Source organism: Fimicolochytrium jonesii (genome assembly GCF_025526975.1).
Source record: "Fimicolochytrium jonesii strain JEL569 chromosome Unknown EV422scaffold_7, whole genome shotgun sequence".
Taxonomy (NCBI): Eukaryota; Fungi; Chytridiomycota; class Chytridiomycetes; order Spizellomycetales; family Powellomycetaceae; genus Fimicolochytrium; species Fimicolochytrium jonesii.
The window spans coordinates 724,024-745,766 of record NW_026515674.1 but is presented as its reverse complement, the minus strand read 5'-3'; the positions used below and the strand labels follow the sequence as shown (position 1 = coordinate 745,766).

At 53.5% G+C, this 21,743-nt stretch overlaps 7 protein-coding genes across 7 annotated transcripts; 4 read left to right on the top strand and 3 right to left on the bottom strand.

Annotated features, from left to right (window-relative positions):
- Nucleotides 1-225: 225 nt before the first annotated feature.
- Nucleotides 226-1,482, top strand: EV422DRAFT_524787 (uncharacterized protein). The gene is made up of 2 exons (XM_053070002.1): nt 226-587; nt 829-1,482. The coding sequence occupies exons 1-2, from the start codon at nt 266-268 to the stop codon at nt 1,347-1,349; spliced, it is 843 nt and encodes a 280-aa protein (XP_052926935.1). The 5' UTR covers nt 226-265; the 3' UTR covers nt 1,350-1,482.
- Nucleotides 1,483-3,416: 1,934 nt separating this feature from the next.
- Nucleotides 3,417-6,442, top strand: EV422DRAFT_407696 (uncharacterized protein). Its single transcript, XM_053066999.1, has 2 exons — nt 3,417-3,906; nt 3,980-6,442. The coding sequence occupies exons 1-2, from the start codon at nt 3,568-3,570 to the stop codon at nt 6,266-6,268; spliced, it is 2,628 nt and encodes an 875-aa protein (XP_052926934.1). The 5' UTR covers nt 3,417-3,567; the 3' UTR covers nt 6,269-6,442.
- Nucleotides 6,443-6,502: 60 nt separating this feature from the next.
- EV422DRAFT_407647 (RAVE subunit 2/Rogdi) lies at nt 6,503-8,298 on the bottom strand. Its single transcript, XM_053066998.1, has 8 exons — nt 8,215-8,298; nt 7,953-8,017; nt 7,831-7,867; nt 7,703-7,757; nt 7,576-7,630; nt 7,224-7,502; nt 6,983-7,140; nt 6,503-6,906 (listed from the first exon to the last, which is right to left on the bottom strand). Exons 2-8 carry the CDS (start codon nt 8,001-8,003, stop codon nt 6,738-6,740), a joined length of 804 nt encoding a protein of 267 aa, XP_052926933.1. The 5' UTR covers nt 8,004-8,017; nt 8,215-8,298; the 3' UTR covers nt 6,503-6,737.
- Nucleotides 8,299-11,096: 2,798 nt separating this feature from the next.
- Nucleotides 11,097-12,328, bottom strand: EV422DRAFT_407435 (uncharacterized protein). Its single transcript, XM_053066996.1, has 4 exons — nt 11,983-12,328; nt 11,640-11,833; nt 11,439-11,566; nt 11,097-11,352 (listed from the first exon to the last, which is right to left on the bottom strand). The coding sequence occupies exons 1-4, from the start codon at nt 12,226-12,228 to the stop codon at nt 11,273-11,275; spliced, it is 648 nt and encodes a 215-aa protein (XP_052926932.1). The 5' UTR covers nt 12,229-12,328; the 3' UTR covers nt 11,097-11,272.
- An 813-nt stretch (nt 12,329-13,141) lies between these two features.
- EV422DRAFT_407635 (armadillo-type protein) lies at nt 13,142-16,310 on the top strand. The gene is made up of 6 exons (XM_053066997.1): nt 13,142-13,472; nt 13,567-13,807; nt 13,882-14,754; nt 14,834-15,249; nt 15,330-15,609; nt 15,691-16,310. The coding sequence occupies exons 1-6, from the start codon at nt 13,321-13,323 to the stop codon at nt 16,138-16,140; spliced, it is 2,412 nt and encodes an 803-aa protein (XP_052926931.1). The 5' UTR covers nt 13,142-13,320; the 3' UTR covers nt 16,141-16,310.
- A 657-nt stretch (nt 16,311-16,967) lies between these two features.
- Nucleotides 16,968-20,348, bottom strand: EV422DRAFT_407263 (uncharacterized protein). The gene is made up of 5 exons (XM_053066993.1): nt 20,144-20,348; nt 19,907-19,978; nt 19,639-19,791; nt 17,310-19,563; nt 16,968-17,222 (listed from the first exon to the last, which is right to left on the bottom strand). Exons 1-5 carry the CDS (start codon nt 20,249-20,251, stop codon nt 17,023-17,025), a joined length of 2,787 nt encoding a protein of 928 aa, XP_052926930.1. The 5' UTR covers nt 20,252-20,348; the 3' UTR covers nt 16,968-17,022.
- A 378-nt stretch (nt 20,349-20,726) lies between these two features.
- On the top strand, nt 20,727-21,664 carry EV422DRAFT_566298 (uncharacterized protein; the record flags this gene model as incomplete). The annotated part of the gene is made up of 3 exons (XM_053072420.1): nt 20,727-20,918; nt 21,018-21,357; nt 21,423-21,664. 3 exons carry the CDS (start codon nt 20,727-20,729, stop codon nt 21,662-21,664), a joined length of 774 nt encoding a protein of 257 aa, XP_052926929.1.
- Between the last annotated feature and the right edge of the window lie 79 nt (nt 21,665-21,743).

The window sequence follows — 21,743 nt, the reverse complement described above, 5'->3', positions numbered from 1 at the left end:
GAGGAGTCTACAGAAATATGTACAAGAAGTATGTTGACTTCACCCCAAGCAGTAAGTCGACCAGTGACGGGTTCCTGTCAATTTGCGAAGAATGACACAAAGGTCCGAGACCGCGTCGTTGGTACTGTAACCAAAAACCGCTTAAGAACATGAGAACTCGGCAAATGGCACTCGGCGTCTTGTCGCCAGAAAACGGACGTAATAACGAAGCTTGCTTCGACCTCCTGGTCCCCAGCTCAATCTCCAACACAACCACGAAGCCATCATGACACCTCCTTCCACTACGTCCGCAGTCGTGATCGTCACCGGTGCCTCCCGCGGCATCGGTCTCGCCATCGTCCACGCCCTCCTGCAGCACAACGCCCGCGTTATCGCAACCGCACGCACTCCTCTGTCCACCAACTCCGCTGAAACTAGCTCCACCACCGAACCCTCCTCCTCGCCATCCCTAGCGGAGTTGGTAAAAACGTACCCGGACGCTCTACGCTATGTTGCGGTGGACGTGACCGATGAGCGCGCGGCGGGGATGATTGTCGGGGAAGCGATCTCGGCGTTTGGGAGGTTGGATGCGCTTGTGCATAATGCTGGTGAGTTTGGTTTTCGAGGCGGCGGGGGTGTGGATGGGTAATGAGGAGGTGGTATGTTTGCTTCATGATAGGTTTCCAGGCGGAGCCTGGGCCGAGTGGTACCACGTGGAAATCTTTGAGCTGCCAATATAAGGATAGCTGCAGGATACTCTCAGACAAACAACAACTGTTGGCCTACTCTCGACTTCACCGAATGCTACATCCAACTAAAGCAACATCCGTTCATTTTTCGCGACCACAGGCATCTTAGACCCCCTCGCCCGCATCGTGGACGCCCCCATCACCGACTGGGTTCGCTGCTTCGACATCAACCTCTTCTCCTGCGTCCGGCTACTCCAGGAAGCCATCCCGCACCTCCGCACCGCCGCCTCCTCGTCTTCCCTATCCGGGACATCCAGCAGGTTCATCCTCATCTCCTCCGGCGCCGCCGTCCGCCCCACATCCGGCTGGTCCGCCTACAGCGCAGCCAAATCCGCTTCCAACATGCTCGTTGCGTCCGTCGCTGTTGAAGAGCCGCTGCTGACATCCATCGCCATCCGACCGGGTGTGGTTGACACGGCGATGCAGGCGCGCATTAGGAGTGAGGATGCCAAGGAGGCGATGGGTGAGGAGGGTCGGCAGCGGTTTGTAGGGCTTTTTGAGAGAGGCGAGCTGTTGAAGCCGGAGACGCCTGGGAGCGCCGTGGCGAGGCTGGCGCTGAGCGCGCCGAGGGAGTTGAATGGCTTGTTTGTGAACTGGGATGATGAGAGGTTGCCGAAGTGATTTGCCATGGTGTGCCACCCGTAAGCGGATTCTTTGAGGCGTATATATATAGCCAGACTCCCTTAGACGTAGGTTGGGTTTGTTGTCACATTCACATGTATGCATAATACACATCATAATAAACGACCGCCCATGCTCCTCGCTCGCATGACCCCAAAGGATCACCCTCCATCACCTTCAACTCTTGCCATAGGATTTGTGAATGCTCACAGTGGTGTCTACATCTATGTACAGCTCCTGTCTTGAAATCTACGCCGTACCGTCCTGTCTTGAAATCTACGCCGACTTTGCCAAATATCATACCGCCTGCTAGTTCATAACACCGCAAAGCGTCCGACAGGAAACTACCCCCTCAGCGGAGTATGACAACATTGGGGCCTCAAATCATACGTAACTGCTGGAGCTCGAGGACAATGGTGCCCCCTTCGGCACATACAGGCACACAGAAATACACATCCGCAGGTATCAGAGAGAATGCTATCGATCACGAGGATCAGACGGCTCTTCCTATGATTTTTTAATCTCTTGAGCTCATCACTTTCGCGGATATGATTTTAAGTCTGTGTATGATTTCACTTGCTTGGGAATGAGGATGCGACTCTCACAGACAAATCACAGACAAACAGAGAATGGGGACCGTCCCTGAAATAGGGTGACCGGCATGGCTGCGGATCCACATTCTGTGCTGGCGCTGTGAAGAAGGCGGGGTCGGAAAAGCAGAATTGCACAAGGAATGTCGAGGATTGAAAAAAACACCGCCGGGCTTTTATAGCTTCGCCAACCGCCAGAAGAAACCACGTGATCGTTAGAATTTCCTGAAGCTCGCGCACGAAACTGACAGCATGTCAAGTTCTTGTACCCAGTCGCTTGAAGCTCATTGCAGTTGCCAAACTTGCGTATACGAGTAAAGTGTTCTCCCATCCTGAACAGAGCCTGAATGAGCAGGATTTAGTGTCATACTGAGGCATTCCAGGATGCACAGGAACAAACGTCCGGCGCGCCTGACTTGCCGTGGTCCTCACTTTCCAGTGACCAGGCAGCTCATTCAGATTAGCTTGGAACGGGTCGCGCAAGCGAAGTTGAGAGTAGACGGGACCCGCTTGAGTCTCGAAAAACGATTGTCGATCTGCATACCGTTCATGTTCGCAAACCTGCGTATCTATAAGGGTTCGAATGGCAAGGTATGGATTGCTTGGCTCGAAACATCGTCGAAAATGTCCCAAATGCAGCAGACACGGGGTTTGAGTCTTGAACAATGCGTTCAAAACCTTTCCTAAGCCAAATGTGGTTCTACAGTGCATGTCAAGACGAGAGTCGGGTGATTTGGAGATAGCTCAGCAGGGCTGTGGTGAAGAGCGGGGCAAATTTGAATTTTCTGAGCGATTGCCCAATTGGGCGCGAGGGACGGGAATGAAGCGGGATGGGCGCGTCCGCATTTGGGACATTTGACAGGATGTCCTCCGCGTTGTCGTTTTTAGTATCGTTTTCCCCCTGACAGGAACGCGTCGTGATATTAATTATAGGTAGTTGCTAACGACGCTACGTGTATTATAATTATACCCGTGTTTGCTATCCACGCTCCCCTTAAACACACATACTCTAATTGTTAATTACGTATTATAACGAGTGCCTCCGCGGGTTCGTCCCATGGAAACGCGAAAGTTGCGCTGCGCGGGTGATGATTTGTGCTGTGCCGGTGGTGACTTAAACGTCTGGATAAGCCCCCTTAAACGCATTATTGCGGAGAGCGATAGGAGGAATGGAACGGAGGAGGTTGTGCGCTCACAGGGGCAATCACTTGCAAGCCGTTTCACGCAGGCGCACAACAGTCCGCCGTGAAAACCAACAGGACATACATGCCCACGGGACGTTATCCTCGCAGTCCTTCTCGGTCCTTTATCGCTTGCGGCCTCTGAAGTGCAACCTCCTCGTTGTCTCGCGGCCCACACTCCCGCCTGCACCCGCTCGTAGAGGCAACCGCTTGGAGAAACGAAAGCCGCCGCCCGGACTCCATCGCAGCTTCCCACGGACAATACTGTGCAGTCGAATCAGGGTCTTTAGGGTCGTGGGAAAACGTTGGTCCATCAGCCTGCCGGACCGGTATTGTAGGTGCCTCCCTACCATAGCTTGGTTCGCGGAGTGGGTCACCTTGTCAGTATAGCGGACGAACGTTTACGCCCTAGCGCTTTGCAACAACTTCACAACCAGTAGCTGAATAATGGATGGACTGGAAAGCGCATCTGACAACGAGGTGATGGACCTCGGCCAGCACGCGGATCAGCCAGCCGGAGATGCACCGTCGTGGACTGACCCTTCTATCGACATGGGTCTCACAGCAGGGGCTGGGAAAGCGAATGGGACGGCTGCTGGCAGCCAGCACGACAAGCACTCTGCAACTCCAATGGGGCTAGCGCCGCGGGCGGCGTCCGCTGGTTTTTCACCCCTACGAACGGCAAAAGGACGGCCAGTCGCACGATCTACCTCGCCGGCCCCACGCTCCCAGGCGCTTCTGCAAGCCCTGGCTACGGGCTTACCGCGGTTACGAAGCTTCGTCGAGGTGAGTTCTAGTCGATCACTCTTATCATTTGTCCCGATATTGAATTTCTATCTTCCATATGATCACCTTGCAGGGCAAAACTTCCCAGACGCATGCATCGCTCTCGGCTTCGAATTCCTCATCGTGTCTGTCACAAGATGTCAACATGGACACAGATTCTTTGGCATTTGCTCGGACCACTGCCCCGCAAACTTCTCAGCCGAATAACCATCAATCACAGCTTCATTCGGCGCTGGACCTTGAATCTACGCAGGACACGTGCGATACAGATATGGTGGAAGATCCAGCCGAGGCGAGAGTCTTTGATGTCGCACACATGTTCGTCAACAGCCCTCACGAATCTTCATCCGTCTCCTTTGGAAGTTCGAACACGACTTCCGTGAACAAGGGAATGAACTCCAGCCAGTCGCTGCAACAGAATGCACTGCACCGTCAGAGCATGTTTGTTCCCGGGCAACCGCAGGAGCATGTGTGGCCACCCACTTCCTCGAAGAGGACATCGTGGATGACACGATCTCCTGATGCCGGCTTGTACTGTGTCTCCTTACCGTCGGAAACTGCTCTGCAAACGGAAGCAGAGGTTCCCTTGGCATCAGCACTTGCCGCGGAGGTGATTGCTAATGATGCCTACGAAACCGAGGAACATCATCAAATGGATGTAGGCGACCTCATCGATGAGCTTACGCAGAATGCCATGTGGATTGAGGACGGGGCTATGTTGGTGGATGACGACGTCGAGCAGGTTCTCGACGGGCCAGCGAACGCAGATGCTTCCACTGTCTCCATATCGTATAGACACGTGAAGGATCAGGGACGGATGGATGTTGACGGTTGGACAGCTTCTGAGACCACTGGTCATGAAGAGCTGCGACGAAAGCGATCTCTCGCAGGCACCTTACCAGCGGAGGTCCTCTTCCAGATTTTCAGTTACTTTGATCCGACGTCGCGCGATTCCACGTCAGCCTTCCTGTCGCCAGCATCGACTGTAGCAGCTCTCAGAGAATGTGCAATGGTGTGCCGGTGGTGGAACCGTCTTGCTACCTGTGTTCTCTGGCGGCGTCCGCTCGTCTTTGACGCTGCCAGATTCGAGAAACTTGTGTGCGTCGCCGAGACGGCCGACAAGGCCCACAGCCAGCTGGAGCAGCCGAAAGCAGGCGGCTCCGACAATTTGGAAACGCGGGTGACGTCGACCACTTTATACCCGGACTTGATCCAGCACCTTTCACTCAGTCAAACGCTCTCTGAACCTCACCGGTACGCACACCGCCTTTCCCCGCTCCTCGTTCGTCTCGTGAGCCTCCCATCGTTGAACCTCACGACCCTGGACCTCGGTTTTTGCAAGGGCGTTTCGAACTTTGCCCTGCAGCGCTGCGCACACCATCTAAAGTCCCTTCTGAACCTGAATCTGGCCGGCGGTGGCCGCAGCGAGATCTGTGTGATCAAGATCGCGACCGAGTGCAGGAAGCTGAAACGCTTAGGACTGGGCTGGAACTCGGCCGTCACAGATTTCTGCATCCGCGAGGTTGGACGGTGGTGCACCGAGCTGGAGTGGATCGATTTGAGTGGATGCTATGGTGTGGGTGACGCCGGTGTCGTCTGGCTCGTCCGTGGACTGACGGCGTCTATATCGAATGCTGGCATGCAGCCTGCTACGGTCAAGTTCAGCGGTGCAGTACGGAGAGCCGTTTCGCCAAGCTCGCCCAGTGCAGCTACTACCCTTCTTCCCCTCCCGCCGCCGCCCTCCTTTCCACCACCTCCCTTCCTGCGTCAACACGAAACATCCCCATCATCGCAACCAACAGCGTCGAGCACTACCCATCAAATCATGTGCACCAGCCTGACTCCCACCTTCGTCCGCCACCCGACCACAAAACTTCGCCACATCAACCTCTCCTACTGCCAAAACATCACCGCGACCGCCGTGTTTGAAATCATCGACAAGTGCCGCGCGTCCATTGGTGTCATCAACATGGTCGGCTGTGGCGACGTGGCGGCTATCAGGTGTGAGATTAGCGGTGGTGTCGAAGCGGTGCCGACATCCTCGTCGTCACAGCCGTCGCAGATGAATGGTAATGGAGGAACCCCGGTTACGCCAGTCATCACTCCCGCTCTTATTACGCCGGACGGCGTGTTCACCACACCGACTTCCCGTCCTGCCACCATACATGACACATCTGCTACTACACCATCCACACCATCCACACCGACCCCGCCGACGACACATCACCACAACCATCACAACAGTCACCAACAACCGGCGTCGCTAGATATTGGCCGCCTGCTGCATGGCACGCCGGACGGCCGCCGCGTGCTGGTCGATGTGCCGGGCTTTGTACCCTTTTGGAGTGGGATTGGGATCTGAGGAGTCTGTCAGGCCATCTGGAGTGGAGGTACATCAACTTGATGGAAGGGATGGGTGTATATTTCGCGTGGAAATGTGTGTCAAGATATGACGTCGTGAAGAGTTTTGGAAGTCACACGGCGTATATGCACATCCCGTACCCGCCTCCTTTTTACCTATATGAAATAGCTGGATCCCATCCTCCCTCCGCGTACATCCTGGGTATCCCTCCCCGATGTCGTGTCGTCGTAGGTAGTATACTGTAGCGCGTTGTACTCTATGAGGTGCGCAGATACCCTGTTCTGTTTCTATCTGTCTCCCAGGAGGCTGGTCTGCTGCATCTATATGTTATTTTGTTATCACGGTCTATGTATGTATGTATGTATTGTGGTACGCAAATCATGACTGTTCTGATTCTGCAGCGCTTGATCTCAAGATACAATGAAAGGGCTGTTCCAAAAAAATGTAACCACGCAAAGATCGGCGGCACTCATTTGGCCATCACCGCAGCCGACTTCCTGAACACGTTGAGCTTGAGTATCAGCTGATCGCAGAGACCTTCGACTGTGTCGATGGAGCGGATGAGGGTAGCGAGGCGTGGAGATGCTGATTCGACGGTGACGGTGTCTAGAATCTCAACTGGTTTGCCTTTATACGTGCTATAAGGGATAAGGCAAAAGATCAGACAAAGGCCATGACGAACCCAAACGCAATAGGACGATGCGGGACACGTACTCGAGCTTCAAGTTCCTGAACTTGCCAAGGATCTTGCTTTGTATCTGAAGTGGTATGCCGGACTGGTGGTAGTTGAGCGCGTAGATGGAGACAACCACATTGGATTGCATCACGTGCAGGTCTACCACGAGGTCTTCGGGGAGATCTGGTGCAAATGCCTGAGGAATCAAGAGGATAAGTGCGATGTATAAGCATGGCACAGCAGCAGGTCACACGGGACGCAAACGGCACAGGAACATACCGTCGCATCCCCTTCCCTAACAGGAAAGATATCCGCGTCAGCCACACGGCACAGCCCAGCCTTTGCGCTCTTCATATGCTTGCTCACACGCCTCAGTGCCGAATGCAGCTTCTCGCGCTTGACATGCCGAACTTCCGCGAGCTGCAGAATGATGTCCAGCGATGCGATGAGGTGGTTGCGCGCGGAGGATACTTGACGGAGGAAGGTGGGACGTGCGGGGTTGATGGTGACTTTCACGGCGTTGCCGCGGTTGTAGTGCGGGAGTTTGAGGGTGAGATCCTGTAGAGAGATGGGAATGGTGATATGAGCGTTTGTTCGTTGGGCGGACTTCGGGTGGCATGAGGCCACTTACGCCTTTGATGACCGACGCCCCATCGATCGTGAGAAATCCTTTCACGAGGTCACTGCTACAGACGATGATGAGGATGTTAGTAACACATTTGTGGAGGGGTGTCGCGGCTTGCGAGGTATCGACGTACTTTGCTGATGTGATCGCTAATGTTGCTGGTGGATTGACTGGTTGCGAGGGTGGTGCTGCGTCAAGAGAAACTCGGTCAGAAAGAGCAATAACGGTAGAAGGATGGCAGCCAATTGTCTCTGAACTCACTTGGCTCCTGCGATCCAAGACTACAGCTCAGCCCGGTCTGCCAACGCGAACAGCAAAAGATAGCATGACGTGAGACCTCCGATCGTCCCCAATTTGCATGCAATACGGCGGGCGCCACGTACGTTGATGATGGACACGATCTCGGTTATGAGTGGCGGCGCTTGAGTCTCCATGAGCCATTTCAACTCTGCGGCCTAGGAGGAGACAAGACCAGACGGGGACACATCAGTGAAAACTTTCCTGGAATTGATGCCTAGCGATCTTCAACACCCATCACAGTCGCAATGCATCATTCGGTCTCCTCGTTCCCTTAATCGCACGTTCCTCCCATTTTCATCCATATCCCAACCGCACCGACACATCACACCACGCCGCATCACTCACCATCAAATCCTGTTCGCTCATGACAACGCGCAGCGGTAATCCACCAGCAGGTACGGAGGTCGCCACGTACAACATGGTTAAGAGACAACCGAGGTATATAATAGAAATAGAGTGCGCGTCGTAGAATACAGATGGCTCTTGACTGCTGTCGGTTTATTGGTCGATGGGTCCGCAGTGAGGCGAATGGAAGTGGGGACGGGCTGGTTCGCACGCTGGCTTTATACTGCCTTCGCTCCCAACGCGGCTTGCTGGGTAACGATGTCGGTGATTGAGTGTCCCGCACTTGCGGCTCTAAGCCGCCTTCACTATATTGCGCCTGCAACTACGGTTTCTATGCCGGGCCTCGAAGGTAAGGTTGGGCGGTCGAGGTTCGCAAGGAGACGTCTTTGTCTGGCCGTTTGTTGCCTATTCTTAGGTATAGGTATGTGTGCTATTGTTCGGGGCACAAGATCCAGCAGGAACAGCTAGTCGGCCGTATACTTTGCTGTTTTCGGCGTGTAGTCTTTGGCCAAAGATGGGCCTCCCTCGTTTCCAGAGCTGTTCTCCCTGCAACAGCCTACGCCTTTCACAAGAACGACTGCAGCCTGCAAGCGGCGACAAGGTTCGTCAGCGATATGGCGGGTGAATCGCCACTGATAAACTGTACAGTATATCCGCACCTTCGCTGCGATGGGTCGGTCCCCTGGGTATCGGCGTCCGCTGAACTATGAGCGTTTTCACAAAGAGTCAAGGCTGAGGGGATGCTTTGAACAGGGTTGGGCCCTGAAGGGGGTTCGGAGGGCGAAGGCGTGTGAAGGGCGACTGCTGGAGTGTGAGGCGGAGACGTTTGTGAGGGTTACGCGGCGCCGCTGAACGGCTGAATGACCAGGACTCGCAGACAGACGCGTACGGCCTCGCAACTCCGCCTTCCTTCGTATTGTCTCGCCCGCTCTCGTTCGGGCTTGCTGTTCCCGTCGTTAAGCTGCTATCCCATTCACCGCAGATCCGTAAACCAAAGGCATATATGCTACCTTTTTGCAACGAAAAAACTTCTGTCAATCCTCGCACCGGTCGGATTTGTTGGGTTTGTGATGTAACGCTCGGAGGTCGACGGCAGGTCAAGAGAGGTCGGAGATTCCTACAGGCAAGGTAACGAGTGGCGTTGGAGGACTACATATTGCCACTCTGCTTTTATATACTCCTTGAACCGCGCCACAAGTTCATACAGAAGCTACAGGTGGGATCGATGCGAATGCACCCTTGCTTCACCACCCCTCGCAGATCAGCGCACCCAAACAAGCATAGCCCTCTTCTCGTCCTGGCTGTCCCTCATCCAGGAACGTCATCGTCATCTTCTGCTGACTTTCCCGGGAGAACCTTGTCTTGCATAAGCGCATCTTCATTTGAAAAGGTGATTACGGACGAGACCAAGAGCTTGTCTCGGGATGGCCGAACCCCTTTTAGACTCATTTTAGAGTGCAGACCTTCAAAGGACGTCCACGGACCGCTCCCTTCATCAGAAAAATAGGAGGCCCCAAGATCCACGCTTCTGTTTTTATGATTGAATGTCAGAGCTAAAAGGTGAAGGTTTGGATCGACCGAGCCATGGGGACAAACCAGACAACCAGAGAAACGAAGGGGGCTTATAGACACCGAAGGGGACAAATAATCGTATCCCGCGTCCTCCGCCGGCATTTCGCAGCCGTCGATGACATCAGGCATGGAAGCTCACTGGTTGCTACTAGAACATGCTGATGTATCCCTCCTAGCTCCCAAAGTCCATGTACAGTACGTAGCTCCGACGGCATTATCGTCTTTCCTGTCCGATTCTCATCGTGCTTTGTTCACGACTCCGCCATCCCGCTGTCGCAATGGAGCAGGAAGACAGACAACCCGGACAAACCAGCCAAACTTGCCACTCCACACGCCAACTCGTAGGCAATTGCGTCACTGCTGCGGTCAAGGGTATGGTCGTGTACTTCCACCATATCTCACTGTTCTGGAAGCAAAAGAATGGTCGCGCTCGAGAAACTCCGTTTGCTTACGCAACGGTTTAATGTACATCACGTGAGTGAACGGCCAGGGGAAATGAATTGTCACCCCAGCGCCATCTTCTGCTGCCAAAATTTCGACTTGGGCAGCTATGGTTCGTGAGCCTACTCTTTCGGCTCCTGCATCGTCTCGCTTATATCTTTCGGAGGCTCAGAGCAGCGGCCGGAATTGTGGTGCGCAACTGAAGCAGGGGAAACAAGGCGGTCTGATCTACATACGTACATACATATATACGCTTGGCTTTGACTGCAACGGACAGCTAATCACTCAAGCGGAGTCGAGCCGCTGCAATCATTCTTAGACGTATCAAGCCGAGGAGTTTAACCCTACTCAATCCGCAAACTTCATTTCAAAGTATCATGCCCGCCTTCCTCCGTCCCCGTCCCCCACCACCTCCAGTAACATCTGCGGCCACTTCCGCGGCCGCCGGTAGTTTCACCCCATTATACCCACCACAGCTCGACGGCGAACAACCACCACCATGGACACCTTTCCACTGCCTTCCTATCGAATTCTCCCGCCATATCCCTGCCATTCCGCTACCACGCCCACGACGGAATGCTCTCGTGCCCCGGCCGTCTGTGGAGGAGAGAGAAGAGTAGCCGTTTGATAACGGAATACCATTCTGGGATGGGGACGGAGGACAGGGGCGAGCGATTGGGGATAGGGATACCATATTACGCCTTGTGGGGAAGAGTGGGCAGTGGGATGGAGCAGGTTAGGTGTAGATAGCTCGAGTGGACAGAGGCTTCGAAATGCAGGGATGGGAAAGAATGCGAAGTGGGGGAAGAGCGGTATGGAGCTGTAACTTTTTGAAACGTCAGAGTTCCTATTGGCCGGTGTGTGTGTGGTCCAAGCGATCTCAGATCGACGACGGGACATCTGTATATAGGTCTAGTCTTCCTCTACTTTTATGTAACATAACAGCAGCTGCTCTCGTGTTGCATATGTCGAAGCATCTCCGCCAAAATTTGTATCTACTGCACATATAATATGCCTTCGGGAACATTCGTATGCATTCCTTGTGTCATGGCGTCTTTCGAGATGGAGCTGGCAGCCTCTTCCGCTTGTGAGCAACCATATCTCCCATCTCTTGTTCACGGCCAGCTAAATACATAGTTAACCCAGTGAAGAAGCGTTTGAGTGCCATCATCCCCCGCTGCCGTCGTGCATACTCGAAAGGCTCCACTAACCAGGCCCGGCGCATCTCCTCCGCCGCTCCGCGTACCGTTGGCGTATGGTGACCCCTATTACCTCCGCACAATGGCATCCTCGAACGACCCCTATGTACAATTCCCAACCATGGTAACTTGTTTCGTCCCTGAATCAGCCCTATCATTGATTAGGCAACGAAGCTTTCCAGCGGAGTGTCAACGACGCGTCAGACTATCCACCATTGAGAACCCGCCGTAGTTCGCCAGTGCGCCCATATATATACGCAAAACGGGGCTCGAGACCCCTCTTTGCCCGGTCCGCCCAGTTGCATTGGAACCCTGTTTGGGTGAGGGAGTCCTTCATTATGGACTCCCCGGCGCTGGTGGTTGTCGGCTGGGTCAGCTGGAAAGTTAAGCAAGCAGGCAAGAGCAGCCTTGCTTGATGGTGAGCGTGGCCGGGTGGATGTGAGACCTCCTTGGCCGGCGATGATTGTGTGCACGGTTGCTGACGTTGCGCCGGTAGATGTGCCGGTCTACGGTCTGCTTGACGTTGTGCCTGCTGCCGGGAAGGACGATGTGCCGCCTTGCTTGATGGTGAGCGCGAAGGAGTGAATGTGAGACCTCTTTGACCGGCGATGATAGTATGCACGGTTCCTGGCGTTGTGCAGGTAGGTGTGCCGGTCGTGGAAGTGCCAGTAGCGGCGGCCGAGTGCGTATGCATGTGTGTACAGAGATTCAGCCAACGGCTATGCTTCAAGGCAGGTTTCACAAGCGCTGGGGATGCTGATGGTGATGACGAAGTTGAAGACGTGGAAGGCAGTGGCGGCATCGGTGAGGTCGACGTTGGTGAGTTCAACAAAGTGCCAGTGAGCGGCGATATGCTTGTTACACCAGCTGGAACGGACCGAATGATATGTATATGTAGCTAGTTTGCGTGCGAGTTGCTGCTGAACCAGCTCTGCAATTCACACCGCGTATCGCCTTTCGCTGAAGCAGATCGCAAATAAAGACCCATCTCTACCCTCCTCGTCACGACCATTCCCGCCCAAATCGCCGAAAGATGCAGGAAGGCCCTAAACAGAAGATGCGTTTAGCAAGCCGTATGATGCATAACTGATATGCCGAATCCACGGTAGCGAGGCAGATAGTCAGGGAACATGTTCGGTGGTTGGAGGAGTCGGAAGGGGTGGAGTTTGGAAAGAGGTGCCCGTAGCAGGGGGAGAAGGAGAATTTGTGAGGGTAACGCCCGTAAGGTTGTTGGATGCTTTTGCATCGTTGTCTAGGACGCCGGAGACGACACGGAGGCCATGAACGTCCTCCTGAGTACTTCCGGACCCATTGAGCTGGCATTTGACCTCGTTGAGCTAAATATGTCATAACGGTGCGAACCGGGGTTGCATGGGAAGCCGTCTCAGCGAAATTACTTGTAGCAAACATAACACATCTGAGGCGGGGGTTTGGCTTATATTTTGTGTATATATATTGTTGTTTGGGGCTCTCAGCTCCCGGAGTATGCACATATGTTCCCTCGAAGATCTCATGCTGCCGTCCATCGTCTCCATACAGAAACCCGTCACATTTCCATCATAGGCGGGAATGCCAAGTTGGCGAACCGTCTGTGTATCGGAGAAGGAGGAGAAGGCAGAGAAAGGGATGACAACACTTGGCACGCGCTGGATATGACTTGTCACAAGCCTTCAACTTGTTCAGTCCCAACTCAAAGATTGCGTCCTCGACGCCTTCTCACAACCAGAGACCAGCAACATCCCTTTCATCTTGAGCTCTCAGTACTTGAGTGCAGCCAAGGGCCCCTAACCTCTTCAGCGTTCAAGACAACGTCAGAAACGATTCGCCCTGTTCACGGCCAATCGCGGCTAAACAGCGTTCCCACTCTGTCTTGTCCTTGACACCTCCTAGCACTATGGTGATCTTGGCAAAGCACGAGGCGGCGCTGGCCGCACTCAATAGCGCGGACCCGCAGGAGCGTACACGTGCAGTTCGCTTCATCAAGAACAATGTCATTGGTAACAGGGTGAAGAAGGAGCTGTACTTGGGTCTTGGGGTAGCTGCGCGGTAAGTTCCTATCAGAAGGTGGAAGGCTCTTATGCCTATGTGTTATTATTCTTAAACCCGGCTTTCTCTCTTCTTCTTCCGTGCCATAATGTAGTCTGGTCGAGTTATTATCGGATCCCACGAGCAATGTCGAATTGCGCGCGCAGGTCGCCGTGGTTCTGGGCAGTTTCGCGTACGGGAACGATCGGAATGTCAAGATGCTCGTCGAGGCGGAAGCTATAGAGCCTCTACTCAAGTCACTGTCTACTGGCGACTTGAAACTGACTGAGGCAGGGGCAAGAGCTTTGAAGGCCATATTTCAGAGCCCGGAGGCTCCAAACGAGTTGGTCTTCGAGGTGAGGCCCGTAGTAGGGAAATTGTTTGATATGATCACAAGGTGCTAATGCATTGTTTCCCTCTGTTCTCACAGTCAACCTACCTCGAGGATCTCATACAATTGCTGGTCCCACTGAAGGAGTCATTCCCATGCCATTCACCAGAGCTGCACGCACCGGTTAGAGTCGCTGAGGTGGCGGCGGGAATCCTGGCCAAAGTGTGCGTTACATCCGACGATCAAAAGAAAATCGCAGCCAGTGGCGCCATTCCGCTACTGCTCGCGCTGCTGACACCAGAATGGAACCAGCTTTACCCAAAAGTACAAGAAGCCGCTTTGGACGCCCTAGCAAACCTCTGTCGAGGGTCCAAGCAAATTGCGCAAAACATCGTCGAATCTATGGTCCCTGGCTCGCTTTGTCCGGCCTTGTACTACATGTCAAACCTGATTCGCGACCAGAGACCCGTGATGCGACTTCTGGCAGCGACATGCATGACTCGCATATATCGGACTGGGAAAATGCCCGCAAACCGCTCACAAGAGGCCTATATCACAATTTTGCCGACGCTCATCAAGCTTTTCTCCGACACTGCACCAATAAGCACTCTCTATGGATCCGGGTGGGCGACGGTGCAAGAAAAAGCACCCCGAGTGTTTGCTGATCTTGTCGAAGCTAGCGAGGACTTACAGAGGGCCGCTCTGGAAGCCGATGCGATTTCGAGGCTGGCTGCGGTTATTATTGCCCAGAACCCTGGCGGAATGGCGAATGGGAAGGAGGCGGATGATGGAAAGACAGGGAAGACGAAGCCGAAGAAGGAGCAGAAGCGCAAACTCTCAGCACCGGCGGAGTCTCCTCCTGCGGCTCCAGCCAGGAAGACGGCAAGCTGTGGACATGCAGAGAGAGTCTTAGAGGCTGCGCTCAAAGCAATTGCTGCGGTTTGCTCCCTCAAAGAAGAGTGCCGGAAACAAGTGAGTATGGGGTGTTTCCCGAGGAGGCTTGCTTTTGACGGGTTCAATGAAATTGACAAAATGACATCAAACCTTCCAGGTTATCGACGCCAAACTCCTTCCTCACATTGTGAAGGCCATGTCGCATCCGAACCACAGAGTCCGCTGTGCCGCGTGCGATTGCACACGGTCTTTGTCAAGATCCGTGAAGAATCTGCGCACGTCTCTCGTCGACGCAGGAGTAGGGTTGCCAATCTTCAAACTTCTTTATGATGAGAGCGAAAAAGTACAGCTCACCGCGTCTGCCACCTTGTGCAACATTGTCATGGATTTCTCCCCGATGAAGAAAACGGTGCTTGACAATGGGGGCGTTGAGCGCTTGATTGAGCTGGCGCGCAGCATGGATGGCCATTTAAGGTTGAACGCTGTCTGGGCTTTGAAGAATCTATTGTATCAGGCCGATAGTGACATCAAGGAGAAGGTCATGAAAGGTTTGGAGTGGGACAGTCTCATGTGGTGAGTTTCCTGCGCATATTGCAGCCTTAGCGCCCCGGTCAAATGCTCATATCCATAACTGACAAAAAGTCCATTGACAGCTTGATCGCCGACCCGGAGGTAGCCATCCAAGAACAAGCCCTGAATCTCTTACGAAACCTCGCATGTGGGAAGGAAGCCGACATCGAGCAAGTCTTTCAAGGGCTCGGGGAAAGGAGACTCTTGGACATTCTCGAAACCAAGCTCTCGCAGTTCCCTGCAAATGAGGACCTGGTCTTGCAAGGGCTGTACGTCATCGTCAACATATCCACGGGAAATGACCGGCATAAAGCCGCCATTATGGGCCGGGACCTACTGCTGCGGAGTATATTGCGTTTTATGGTGAGTCCGCCGAATAAATAAGAGGCGACCGCTTAGAGCCAATACGGTTACCGACGCTCACACCATTGCCTGATGTCACAGACATCTTCTAGCTCCAACATCCGCCTCGCAACCGTATGGTGCGTCATTAACCTCACTTGGACAGATGATGCAGGCGCGTCGGATCGCACGGAACGCCTCCGCCAACTCGGTTTCGTCCCAATCCTGGAATCAATGGCCGACGACCTCAACATGGACGTCAAAGACCGCGTCAAAACCGCGCTGGCCAGTTTCGGTAGTTCCCAGCTGCCCGGGTCCTATCCAAGCACAGCCACCGGAACGCACCCTGCCATCCTCGACCCGCATTCCAGTATGATGGACATTAGCGGTGGGGTCGCAGGGAGCGGCATACCCGTCCATGTTCCTACGGGCGTGGCGGCTACGTCGGCGAGGAATCGGAGGGAGTGGGAGCGGATATCGGATAGAGGAAGTGAGGGAGGGTCCAGCGCGGGAGGAGGTACAAGTGTTCTGGGCAACCTGAATCAGGGATGAGGAGCTGTTTCTGTTGGCTGTACATATACGTTCGGAACAGGGTGTCAATATCATTTTCTGAAAGCGCTCTATCCTAAGTAGGCCTGGAGTTGCCTTGATGTGACAGGCCTTCAAACGTGCGCAGGATGTCCATGCTTTCTTTGTTGGCTGGATGGCAGTTAACTCATGGCCAATGCGGGAGTTTACTGTACGTAACAGTTCTAGCCTTTGACGATATTCGACACCGCGATTCGGCTCCGGTTGGAACTGCGTAACTGCAGCAGCCCGCCTTATGCATTGCCACGGCTCTGAGATGTGCTACATTTCTTTATTCTTTCCCTTTGCGAAAGGATTGATCACATGTATGCCCTACGCTTCCTTTCTTGCGACTACCGCCGCCGACGTTCAGCCGTTCGTTTAGGCAGTTTGTCAGGGTGTCGATATATGAGGTTTCAACCATACATTCCACACATCAAGGATATCATTCGTAATCGATGCATAAGGGTCGGCGATCGTGGTCGTCAACAGAAATCTGCTCCCAGGAATCGATCCCCATGTTCAATCTAACTTATCGAATCCCAAAAAGTAAACAGCGATTATATCCTGGTGCGGATGCCGTGTGATGGTGATTGTAGCAGCCAAAAGTACCGTGATAGAGTGTGCGGTTCTGTGGAGTGATGTGAGCCGAGGAGTGGCGGTGACAGGGCGGCGGCTGGGAATGGCGCCGCGTCCACCAAATATCTCATCGGGCTTTTCAATGGAACCGTCCGGCATCCAGTATGCACACCCCTAAGCAGCGAACACCCGATGTCTTCCTCATCGAAGCCACGTTCGACGCCCATACAAGACACCGAACTCTTGCGTCTGATCTCAGGCTATATCCTCTGTCCATATTCCGCCGTCCTATGGCGCATCCGAGTGAACCCCATTCGCAGCGCCTGCCTCGCGTACTAAAGCTTCAATATCCGCCAAGACATCAAACCGGCGAAACCCGCGGGCAGCAGACAACGCATGATTCAGCACGAATTTGCGATCCACGAGATTCAGATGTGGGCTGCTCGCCACTCGAGACAGTGTTTGGAGGAGTTTGATCCGATTGTAATCTGCGAGTTCGAAGGGGTCGCCCTGTGAGTACCGCGGGGGAAACCGTATATGGGCATCGGTGCTATGAAGGGGAGGATTTGTCTTACCTTTGGGCACCGCCGCGAACGCTTTATGCACCATACGCCTGACATCCCCCTTGGAGTCCCATCGACCCCAGGGCTGCGTTACTTGGTCTTCATGTCTTAGTTGCATGCTGTCCACCGGTGACCCGTTCGTTGAGTCAGTCGGTGATATAGGTTCCATTCCGGACATAATATGGGAGTCTTCGGATATCTGCCCATCGTGTGGCGATCCAAGCACATTGTTTTCCTTGTTGAAATCCAGTCGCGGATGACTCGGCGGTGGAGATATGTCCCTCGGATGCATACCGTTTGCCAAATCAGAAGATATGTCGGAATCCGATCCATGCGTCAGATCGTTCGTAACCCCGGTCATCCACTCGCCGATGCGCTCTACTGTGCTATTTCGCCGAAAGTCTCTTCTGGGAGCGGCTTTAGGCGCTGTTGTAACGGGGCTACTGCGTTCCTGCACCGCATTGAGTTTCGTGGCGAGCGTCATAGCACCGTCTTTCTGGCGCGTTTGATATTCTTGTTCCGCAAGCCGTCGTCTGTTCTCCATGTCTTCGCGGATACTGCCTTCCCTGATCTTCGCCCATTCCGGAGCAGGCGGAACGACGAGAATGGGTGCAGGTGAGGGCGATAACCGAGGGACGCGATTGAATTTGAAAGACCTCGTGGACGTGGTGGAAGAAGCGGAGCCTGCCAGTAATGCACGTAACCGCCGTCGTTTTCTTGTTGAGGTAGCCCCCGTGTTTCCAGATTCGCCACTTCCACGGGAGGTAAGGGACGCAGCATCCTCGTCATCAGGAGCTTCGACATCCACTTCCATCTGGGACGCTTCGTCTTCTTCGTCAATGGACACCTTCTTGTCCTGTCGGTACGGGTTGCCAAAAACATTCTTGTCCCGTCGTTTGGCAACTTCTTCGTCTTCGAGGGGATCTCGCTGCCGCTGCTGTTTATGCATTCGAGGAGCGTAATTCCCCATTTGCGATATCGGCAGTGAATGTAACCGGTCCTCCTCCTCCTGGGAGCGGTGTCCGGGCCCAAACGTCGTTGATCCTCCAGGTCCAAGGCTGGCTTTGAAGGCGCCTCGAAGATCTGACAAAGCGGAGAGCAATTGATCCCGTGGCACATCGAACGGGTTCGTCGGTAAAGATTCAATAGTTTTGCCCTTTGACGTCAGTGTCGGTTGTGCAGTGATAGCCAGACTTCGCAGGTGCTGGAGAGATTTCTGAGTCTCCTGAGCCATCAGGGTTGCTTTAGCTACCGTTTCCGAATAGTAATCAGCAATGTGCGTGTTGGGCTGGACCAAAACGTCTGGCGGCCACAAATGCATCAAGTCTATTTGCGTAAACGCTTTCCGTAGCGGCTCGCGATAGTATAATGGTACCGAACGAATATAATCCGCAATGTCGCGGGCTGTGTTTGCCGCATTGGCCAATTTGGTCGACCCTTTTCTCCGCAGATCCAAAATGGCGGAGAAGAGCCATGGAAAGTTGTATGGCATCAGATACATGCTGACAGTCTTACTACTCTCGCTGTACTTCAACGTTCCAAAAGGCTCCCCGAAACCGCTGGTTTGGCCACTCCCTTGCACATAGAGAGTCCAGCTGATTTTTTCTTTCTGCTTCATCAAGGCTTGTACAATCTCACTCCGTTGATCAATGCTATAACGGTCGACTGGGAATCCTTCAGGAATGGGATATATGTCATCCTTTCTCGTGTAGAATATTGTTGGATGTGCCGTACGTTGAGGTATCGATAATGTGTTCGTATTCGGGTCTGGTGCAATTGCATCCGGCCAGTAGGCTTCCGGTATAGGGAAGTGACGAGTTGATGATTTTGTTGAGTGAATCATGAGAGCCTCCACAGTTGTTGGTTTGTTTCCTGCTGTAACGGGGCTTTCCACCATGTTGACCAGAACCCCCTCCGCGGTACACACCGGGGCGAGGGGATGTACGTTCGGGTGCTTAGAATGCATGCAGTTGTCGATGCAATGCATTAGATATCGCACGTTCGGAATCTGCCACCACTCCCCCCGCATCACAGTGCTCATTTGTGGAAGTTTGTTTAATGGATCGACGGTCGGAGTCATCCATAATGTGAAGAGCCGTTGGTCCCATCGAAACGGTTCAAAGTAGAACTCCTGACCCGGCGTCTGGAGCCGTGGGATGTGCAGTTCGTCTGATAGGACCCATTTGTCGCGCAGTTTTTCAGAGTAATGTCCTCCATCCGTGAACCAGAAAATGTTTGTCGTTTCAGCATCAGCCGGATATCTCCCCTAAAAGCATCAACCATCAACCTGTGAACTCCGCCGTATGTTTCGCGTCCGCGCGGCAGAGGGTTCCATACGCACTTTTCCAATGTTATCAAAATTGTTCCTACGCCTATATGCATCGAGGTACTCGAATACTTTCGCAAAGGTCGTCCCGGCGGTGGACAGATCTGTTGCTTGCAGCATCTTGACTTCCTGCAGCAGAGTTTGATCGTTGTCCGTATCGAGAAGCGTCTGAAGCACCGTAAAGAAATCAGCATCGGGTTTGCCTTGCGTGAATACTCGACACCGGTGCATCTCTGAACGATCCATGTCGCATCCTAAAACGCCTGATGAAACTCCGATGTACCTTATAGGCTTGGTCTGCATACGTAACCAGCATGTACTTGTTGTTTGCTCTATTCGATGACATATGCTCCCACTTTGAAACGCAGTTGGCCAGGCGGTGAAAGAAAAGAAAACGGTATAAGGAAACAGCAGATTTCGCGGGTCACCAGGAAGAACAAAGACCCTCGACGGCCCCCCCCCCCCCCCCCCCCCCCCCCAGGCTTGCTGAGTATGTGCATTATTTACGACCGCATCGCACCTTAAAGAAGTGCTCTACGCCAGATTTCGCACATTCCAAGTACGTCAAGTTGTTGGAAAACAGACCATTCATGGACGCGCTCGTGTCGATGATGAAAACGAAGATCATTGCGGGAAAACTCTTCCTAGGCCCTAGTCGACGTCGTTCCTGGGAATATTGATCCTCCTCTACTACCCAGGCTTGACCCTTGGCTCGTGGGAACAAGGTGTACGCTCGTCAGCTGTGATAATACAAAGCACGGAATCCCAAGGAATATGCCTTCTGCTCCATCAAAATCCACAGACGCAGGAGACACTATCGATCTATGAAAGAGAGTTCCGCCCACTATCTACTGACTCCCTCCTTGCACGACAGCTCCTCTGCACATTGCACCACGTAGTCAAATCAATGACCGCCCGAGGGAGTTTGAAAATTCAAACCGTTTCCCCGAATGCGGCTTTTGCACTTTTAATCTGAGCCTACTCACGTGACTTGAGAGAAGTTGCAACTTAGATGCCGTTCTATATGCGCGTCATTCTTCATCACGCAGCTAGACTTTCATGCTGCACCTCATTCCATCCCAACACCGCCGCCCAACGTCGTCATGTCGTCCCGGATAGCAACACCCTACAGCAAAGTCTTCCCGCTCTTGGCTAGGCGTTCCACTGTCTCACGCTTTCCGAACGATCGCCGCACATCCTTCCTCCCACGATCGCGACCCACGAACACTTGCAAACGGCGAACCTACGCGTCCAACCCATCCCCGGCCCCGCTCCGGAAAGAAGTCGAATGGCCGGTATGTGTATAGCTTCTGCACCTTGGTCTCTATCTCCCGATATAGGAAGATGGATCTTCGCCCCTTAGGCTAATTTTAACTGCCCGGTCTTCCTCGTAGGCGACATCCCCTTTCAAATCGATCGCAGAAGACCTAATAGACTTCTCATGGCGCGCCTGGCTCAAACTCTTCATCGTAGCGAGTTCGGGCATCACGCTGGGATCCCTTGCTGCAATACATGGTTCTGCGTGGTTAGCGCAACTAGGCATATTTGTGTATGAGCCGGACGATGACGACGACGACGACGACGCGGACGACAACGGAAAGGAGGATGGACCGGAGGGGAAGAAAAGCGAAGAGGAAGTGAAGAAGGAACGTCAAGCGCAACATACGGCGGAGTTGGCATCTCTATTTGGTGATTATCGGTTGAACGTCGCGTTCAATTGGACAAATGCAGATGGTAAGTGGGCCTACGCATGTTTGCTACGATGGAACCTGCCGCCTTACTCCCTCCACTTTCATCAGTGACGTACATAACACTGGCCAAAGAGAAGCTAGCCTCGGCATTAGCGGAACTCGATCAAGTTATGGACCAGAAAAATCTGGACGATCTGGACAACAGGGAGACGGAACTCGTTCGCAAGTTTTTGAAGGACGCCGTACAGATATTGCAGCTGAGGGAGCAAGCAGCCAGAGACAAGCAGGATGGCGTGGAGCAAGGAGGGCGGCCGAGAAGCCCGTGGTGGAAGAGGATTGTGGGGCATTGATGAGAAACAGTATAGAAAGTGATGGAGAGAGGAACGTTGAGCGAACCCTCCCATCGCCCGTGTACCAGAATAGAATTTT